This window comes from Morone saxatilis, unplaced genomic scaffold (assembly GCF_004916995.1).
Source record: "Morone saxatilis isolate NCDOM2014 unplaced genomic scaffold, NCSU_SB_2.0 Contig6, whole genome shotgun sequence".
In the NCBI taxonomy this organism is placed as follows: Eukaryota; Metazoa; Chordata; class Actinopteri; family Moronidae; genus Morone; species Morone saxatilis.
The window spans coordinates 6,898,385-6,907,068 of record NW_023340206.1 but is presented as its reverse complement, the minus strand read 5'-3'; the positions used below and the strand labels follow the sequence as shown (position 1 = coordinate 6,907,068).

General features: G+C 41.6%; 1 protein-coding gene across 1 annotated transcript in view; it reads right to left on the bottom strand.

Annotated features, from left to right (window-relative positions):
- Nucleotides 1-2,398: 2,398 nt before the first annotated feature.
- LOC118339757 (heparan-sulfate 6-O-sulfotransferase 3-B-like) overlaps nucleotides 2,399-8,684 on the bottom strand; it is a 19,811-nt gene continuing 13,525 nt past the window's right edge. Inside the window, exon 2 of the mRNA XM_035677472.1 lies at nucleotides 2,399-3,903. Within this exon, the coding sequence (XP_035533365.1) occupies nucleotides 3,150-3,903 (754 nt within the window). The 3' untranslated portion in view covers nucleotides 2,399-3,149. The remainder of the gene's footprint in view (nucleotides 3,904-8,684) is intronic.

Genomic DNA, 8,684 nt, shown 5'->3' with positions numbered 1-8,684 from the left:
GAGAGGACTGGTTACAGTGGGACACGGAGGCCTGAGAGGACTGGTTACAGTGGGACACGGAGCAGACGTTCACACAGGTGAGTACAACCGCCGGACAAACTGACCGAGAGCATATTTTTGGGGCTTTTTCTATGTCTTTACTTGATAGGACAGGTTAATATAATTTAGTCAAAATTTGTCAACACAACAAGAGCAGGCATTGGTGTGTTTATTGACACTGGGATGTCTGTATGACTGTCAGTCAGTGTTTTTAACTTCCCAAATCTTGCTCTTGACAAATACCCTCCGTGTTATAATAATAAAAAACTAACACTGAAACTAATACAAACCAAACCTTTTTAAACAATAAAACCTAAATAAACCTACTGTGGAACCTAACTGAAACTAAACTAATGAGAAATACTAAACTATATATATATATATATAATAACTCAGACCACCAACTGTGTCTCTGATTTTGGTGAAACTGGATCATATTTTATGGGGAAAATGGTTTTCCCTCTGATGTCTTCCGGCTGCTGGGATCATAAGTAATGTAATCATAACACATGCAGTCTGTCTATATTTACCACAGTGGTATTTTGAAACCGGGGGCACCAAATCGCACAAATACCCAATCTTGCATAGTCTTTTTAGTTCATAACCTTTAGTTTTTACACACCGGTTTGAAAGAGGCTGAGATTTAATGAGCAAAGATCAATGATTTCATGTTCCAAAGCTCTAATCTAACCAAATCTAACTGAGGTTACTATTGTAAACAACAACAACAACAACACGTGGTGCTTACTATTTAAAACAGACACACAACACAACAAACAAAGTTGACTCTTCAAATGTCATTATTTTCTTAAAATAAAAACACAAACATACTTTTGGCTGTGAATAGAATTGACACAATTGTTGTCAACAAAGTTCAAACATAAGATCGTTGTCGGAGCGGCTGTGTTATTTATCTGGAATAATCTAATATGACGTTCAATTATGTGTAACTATGGCTGCCTAGATTATGTTAATCCAATGTCACTGCAGTTTTATCATATGCATGAGGAATGAGGAATTAAAATTCGTGTTGTCTTGTTTGACACAAAACCTTCTCGGGAGTTACTTATTTCACCTTTGCTAAGAGATGACTTTTTTAAGTTGTATGAAATTATTAGAGTATATAGGGTATAAGTATATTTAATAGTATTATATAAACACTTTTTTTTTCATTTTTCCATCATCGTGGTTTGCTACATTTGTCTCCCCAACAGTGTGATAAAATGATTTTACAGCCCAACAACACCTCCTGCAGCTACTGATCTGTGAAAGGCTCTGAGGTTGTATCTGAGCACTCAGCCGAGTTCTCTGTGCAGATGCATTCACCTTCCTGATGAGCTAACAAGGCAGACAGCACATTCCTCATTTTGAAAGCCGGAGAGAGCTGACGACAGAGGAACCCAAAGGCTTGGATTCTTCCAGAAGGGCATTATTACTTCGACAGTGGACGTACAAAAATGTTTCAAGAAGAAATCTTTTTAAAACAAAGAAACCCCAAACATCTGTTTACCTTCCATCTAACCTCCCGGAACAAATTCCCCCTGTCAACAGCGAGACATCCTCTGTAGATAAAGGAAGCTGTTCCATTATTTGTCTATCAGTGGCTGCAAACGGCTTCATCCTGGATACCGTATGTCCTTCTGCTGCACGGGGATTAATGCTTAAGGTGTCTCTCTTTCTGTGTGCATATGTACACAGATGTAAAATCCAGCCTCATTATCATGGGCTTATATAATTCTGATCTTTCTCTGTTACATGCTGTGAGTAGAATAGAGACTGCAGCTGGGGATGGAAAGGCTATTTTGGTCCATGGCCATTTCCTTTTTCTGCCTCCTGACTGATCTCCTCCTCATCCTCATTTTCTTTCTCATGAACAAAAAAAACCCTGTCTGCGTGGAGGGTTCTGGGAGTGCTTATTACAGCCGCAGGATATTAATGTAAAGCAATCATTCCTGTACTTATCTCGAAGGCCTCTATTGAAATGTGTGGAAATGGATTGTTTTTCCTGCAGAAGTGCAAATATATAACGCCAGTGGGGCCGAGTACTGTACGTTTGTCAGATTGTGGAGGAGAAGGCATTCAGGAAGCCGCTGGGTTTCTTCTATTTTCTGCTGCATCAGCGTCATAGTCAATTGAACTTTAAATGATCAATTTGGAAGCGAAGAGCCTGTGATCAATGAGCTAATGGCGGAAATACCAATGTTCTCGCTTTGTGATGTAAGAGTGCTGAAACTGGCTGTGACAGCCTGTCTTTCAGGCCTGCAGATCTCCTCTCGCCCTTCTTGAGAAAACGGCCTCATCAGTGTGCCTCAGTGTGTCTGTACGTGCGTGGATATGGAAGAAGTTGGCACACCGCAGGAAGATTTCAGATTTTTATGGTGAGAACATGCTGTGAAAAAGGAGCAAGGCAGAACACGTTTATGTACACATGCGTACCAGAGAGAGTCCATCAGGGACAAATTTACATCACTGGGGGCTGCATATTTTTTTTATTGAATACATTTCCTGCAAGAAATTGCCTTGATTGTTTCTGTATATTGCAGCTTAATCAGTTAGAAAGAAAAACACACACACACACACACACTGCAGACTATTGCCAAGTTTGTGCTTTGATATTCTTATGAAGCCAAACACCACAGAGTAACTACAAGATTTCACTGATCAACACGGCGCTAAATCACAAACATGACACAGAGGATCTTTCAATTTATTCACCATTTTTAAAATAGACTAAAACTGGCCTTCATGAAGCACATTCATTTTTTTTTTCAGTTCTACTAATTATTAGCGAATTTTAAGAAACATTTTCACCGCTTTGAGAACATTCAAAGCACTTGCTAATGACTAAATAAATACAATTCACAACTGCAGTGCCAAAAATAGCCTTAAGAAAAAACATAAATACAAAATGTTTATGTTGCCGTTACAATCACATCCATCATAAATATTAAGACACCCATCGGCAGTCCAACAAAGCGCTACGAGGCTATGAGGGCAGGAGGTTTTGGCAGATTCACAGCAGAGGAGAGACGGAGGGAGGAGAGTAAAGCACAATGAATCAAACAGCGATCAGTCGGTGATTTGGTGTTTTTTAAGTTCCTGTGCTCGGCTCACCACCGCACCACCTGGCTGCTGTAGTCCTCTGTAGTGGCTACTTCCTCGAGCACCTTCACCTCCTCCTCTACCTCCTCCCCTCCTCCTCCTCCTAGTCTCCACAGCTGAGCCAGATAGGTCCTGTGCATCTGCTGCCTCTGCTGCCTCTCCTGCCACCTCCTCAGACGCTCCTCCTGGTGCTGCTTCTGGCGGTTATACTGATAGCGCCGCAGGAACAGCTCCTTGGCGTACTCGTACAGCTCCATGTCAAGGGCGTTGAGGCCCTCGATCCGCCACCGCACCTTCTCGCTGATTCCAACGCTGGCGGCGCGCGTGCTGTTGATCTGCGTGAAGGCCCGGATGAAGCGCAGGCCGAACGTCCGCTCGAACAGGTACTGCGTCTTGCGCTGGAACTCCGTCAGGCCATAGAAGGCCATGTTGCGCAGGTTGGCCTTGGCGCTGGCGAGTAGCACGCGGCCTCGCTCCAGCTCACTAACTGAGGACATGTTGTAGCAGCCCACCAGGCTGAGGTCGGCCAGCATGCGGACCTGGCGGTTGTTGGCGAGGTTAGAAGGGCAGCTCATGAAGTCTGCCAGGGGCACACCTGTCCAGTCTTCACCGCTGTAGCAGGCGGGCAGCTCGTCCTGCGTGGGTGGGCGGCCGTCGCACATGTGGAGGGCGGTTTTCCAAGTGGCCCCACGCTGCACGTGCTTCCACTCACTGAGGTAGCGTGACACAGGGTCGCGTAGCATAGTGATGTAGTAGAAGTTCCTGCAGAGACAGATCAAGAGATGCATAAGATCACGAGAGCTCAGGGACATGCTTTCTCTGACTTAATCTTTACACGGGTTAGACGAGAAGATTGAGCCCACCCTGATGTTTGTATGTTTGCTATCAGCTTTAGTGGTTCGCTCCTCATACGCAGATGATGTCAGGACAGCTATGAAGATGGTTTTCAATCCACTGTTTATTACCTTTTTACCTTTGCATAGATAATACAAATTTTATTTCCTTCAAATAGCTCCCGCATTCTTAAACTGAATTGCAACAGCATACAGTATTAAGATCGAGATGGTACCTGTGTGTGTGCAGTGAATGATTCAAAGGTTGAAGATACTGTCTGGCAAAACACCACGAGCCACATTTTCAACAGGGAGGATGAAACTATACATCAAATTTTTCATATCCTGCTGCAGATAAAAAAGAAATATGAGCGGGAGGAAATACCACAGCGCTGGAAACACTGTATATAGAGAGAGCACTGTGATTAGGGTTTAAATGAAAAACATCATCAAGTGCGTCTGAGGGTGTTAGAGAATAATGACATAGAAAGCAATGCAAACCAAGCATGTATAGCATTTAATATCCTGCAGATGTGAAACAGTTTTTGTTTTTGTCACACCAATTTGCTCCTGCCTACCTCTAATGAGTTTTTTCCATCTGCAGCACCTTTCGTGTTTCTGGATCGCTCTGATCTGCCACGAACGGTGCTTCAGAAATTGCTGTAACCCAGCAGCACGAAAAGCTTTCAACTGACAAACACAGCCTCCCGCTCTTATCTACCGAGTTCAGAGATGACCAGCATAACAGCGAGGTGACTGAAGGAGTCAGTGCCAGGAGAATTTCAGCCATTTTCAAAAAGTTTTTCTAAAAGGACGACAACACAGATAAAAAGGGAAATTGAAAACGTTCATCTTGCGTGCAAAGATCACCGTGACCTTATAGCGTCAGAGAGAGAAACCAAACAGAGAGCCTGAATAAAAAGCTGAACATTTTATTTCCTTCATTCCTCAGGGCTACAGTTTACCTTCATTCAACAGCTAAATAAAGAATTTAGATTCAAGGACATTTTACTGCAATGCTGAGCTGGAAAATGTTCTTTTAAACCCTTTTTTACAGGAATGTTTCAGAAATGTCAGTTTTCCATACATGATGCATTCCTTTTCTCCCACAGTCTTATCACTTGTTGGTGCTTTATTTCTTGGACTGCCTGTTACTCTGCCGGTGTAGCAGCGTTTTCCATTTGATTTCCTCTCCTTGAGAGTAAGTCTCTGTGGACTGAATTTGGCCAAGAAGAGCACAAACCGCTGTGATGAGCTGGATGGGCTCCCAAAATGAGATCCCTTTGTGGGTTCCTTTGTGTATAATATATACACTCTGTGTGTGTGTTTGTGAGACTAGGTGAGCAGTGCCAAGACACACCTGGCGAAATACTTAATTTGAGTAACTGTTTTCTTTAGCAATAAACCTAGGAGCCCGGCACAGTTATATTAAGGCCTCTTTTGCTATAGCACAGTGAAAAATGGGTAATGGTGACAGCTAATTATGAACCTTTTCCACCTTTTTTGCTCTGTTGCTATGGGACCGCACAGAAATTATTAGGGTGATGAGGGGGGTCGACCTTATGTTTCACTTTTTATCTTTTTTTTTTTAGACTCTTTATTTCTGGTGCATTACAACATCGCACCACCTTTCACCCTCCCACCAACCGACACACTTTGTCAGGAAAAGAACGAATAAACCAATAATTTAATAATAAGCAATATAAAAAACCAAACTTATAGTATTAATAATAATTGAATAGTTGCAATACCCTATCCCCAATATCTAACAATATAAAGAATTTAAGCTGCTGTACCCTAATTTAAGCCAAATGTTAGCCATGTTTGAACCAAGAAGTGCTACATGCTATGCTAACAGTAATCTCCAGTTTAAATGGAGCGTGGTTTTGACAACCTGTGATGCTGCTGTTCCATCATATTATAGTCTAATTTCACATGACACATTTACTGCAGTTTCCAGCTGTTATGATGCAGAATAAAGGAGCTATTGTTAAGATTAAGAGGATTTATCATAACAGACATATTGGTCCTATCAGCTATTTCATTGATTATGAGAAAATAATGACCTATGGCACACATGAAAACTGTTTTGATCTCTTTTTTTAGATTATTAACCTCACAGGAGAAGTATGAATTGTCTGACCACCACTTCCTCTAATAATTTTCCTACCGTCCCTAATATCTCCTGTCAGTTCAGAACATGCAGTTCCCTCCCTGTCCAGCAGTTGTCCTCATTGTGTCTGCCACCTTTCCACCTCAACTGACCTCCATATTCCCTCATAAGATCCTCAGTGTATATACCTGCTCTTTACTCACTGTTCACTGCCAGATCATCTATTGTGCCATCTCAGTCAGCCTTTATGTCTTTTCTGTTCCTGCCGGCTTTGTTAGTGACCCCTGACCTGCCTGTTCCGACTGCCTGCCTGTTTTCAGTCAACCTTCCTTTACCTTACCAGTTTTACATCTACAAGTTGTGCATTTGAGTCCTGTTTTGGTGAGCTTAAGCAAATTTTTTGAATCTGAAAAAACTATTTTCCTGATTACCTTTTTTTTCAAAGGATGGATTCAAAAAATAAAAGCAACGGCTGTCATAAAAAGCTTCACTCGCATCAAAAGCATTCCCTGTAGTCATTTTAAAAAAAGAAACTGATGAACAATAGATGATTGGTCTCATCCTGCTGACAAAATTTTTCCCTTTCATATAGAAAAATAAGAATTTAAAGGTCTAGTATCTAACATTTAGGAGGATCTATTGGCAGAAATTGAATATATTCATAGGTATGTTTTCACTAGTTTATCATAAAAATTGTTATTTTGTACCCAAAAGAAAGCCCAGAGCAGACAAACAAACACTGGCTGTAAACAGGACCTTATGCGTTTTTTTTAATGAGTTTCACGGCCAACGTAGTTTCTCCTACACACTTTGAAACTGAATCTCATTCCCGGGTTGTCAGATGCCAGCAGTGTTCAGTTAGTTACAATCTGCAACTTCACCACTAGATGTCGCTAAATCCAACACACTGATCCTTTTTAAGAGTCCGCTTTGGATTAAATTACGATATATGATTATATTAGATCCAACTATGCTAATTAAAGGTTTGTCATTTTATGACACAAACATGATGCATTCTTTTAAAGTGCATTGATCGCTATTAGTGATTCTAAATCTAAAAGCGGCAACCACGTAAGAACTGGAGCTTTTACAGTGAGAGCATCTGCACAGCTGTAATTGTTTGGAGTTCGCTGCTTAACTGAGAAATGTGATTAATTGAGAGGGAAGTTGTGTTATTGAGCAGAGTGCACAGCCAAACAGCCTTAAAAGGTCCACAATTTAGCAATTATTGCCAGACGGCAGATATCAGTCAGCTGTGATATATACTTAAGTGAGTGCCATGATGATATCATGGCAGAACACACGCGCAGACAGACACACCACCCAGAGATAATGGCCATCCACAGTGGAAGCTAAGTGAATTACCCTGCCATCTTCGCCGGGTTGAACGGACAGCACGAGATTGATGGACACACAGGAGCGCATCACAAAGCGGCCTTTGTTGTACTTCCTGGAAAACAGCTCAGTCTTTTCTTTTCCTCCTCCTGTGCCTATCATCTATCTGTACAGCTAACCGCGAGACAGCCAGATCAATAAATGTCCATGCAACCCTGCCTTTCTGCATCTGTGCTTTCATCGTGACCTATTGACAAAGAGCAGTAAATGTCAAAGCTCTCCTCTTACTCGTGTCAGGGACAGGGGCGGGGTCAGATTATGAAGGTCAAGAATAATTATAATTATATATTCAGTGAATATTAGACTGTCTTGGTACCACCATTATGACCAATGTTAAAATACAGCAGTGTAGGCCGACCCTATGCTGCTACGGACAGTTCACGCAGGAGCCGGGTTGTTCCTGAATGGAACTGGTTCAAGAACCAGAGCGAATTAGGTGGAAAAGGGTTACTCCTGGTCCACATTTCTCTTCCCAGTAGTTCCCTTTTGGACCCACGATTAGTTATTTTGAACCGCTTGTTTTACCTCTGCTTACTATCTTACCTTCATATTTTAGCACCTAACCAATCATGGATGTATGCATGCTATACATGCATGAATCTGACTACGTAGCAGACTGATGTTGAAACAAAATATTACAGAAAATGCAAAACGTACTTTAAATTACATTTCAACAATCTCACAGTATATTAATTTGAAATTTTGTGGTATTTTGATAATTCTGTGGGTTCATAACCAAAAGCAGCCCCCTTCCTATTACACATTTGATCTATTGATAATATGAAAATATTGATTATAGCAGCTTTAAATGTTTCTAAACTCTCCAGTGTTCTTGTGAAATCCTTGTGCACTGTAATATGAAACAGTGCTAAGACCATCTTTGCCTTTTGCCAATAACTGTTTGTTGGTTGACGAGACTTTCCCGAGCTTAAAACAACTCTTCTTCACCATCCATCTCTCTCAGACATCATCTGTCACCCGTCCTGGTTTATTCCATGCTGGTGCTTAAGCTCTTTGCTAATGTGCTGAATGGCTTTCAAGTCTTTCAGGCCTGAACGGGACAAAGTGGGAACACTCGGATACCTGATTGATCGAGCCGAAATCTAATGTTCTCAGAGAGATTTGCGTGACTATAAAAGACACTGAGTCAAATCTGTCATGTATTAGCGCAATCGCTGTCAACACCAAACCCTGCGTGTGGG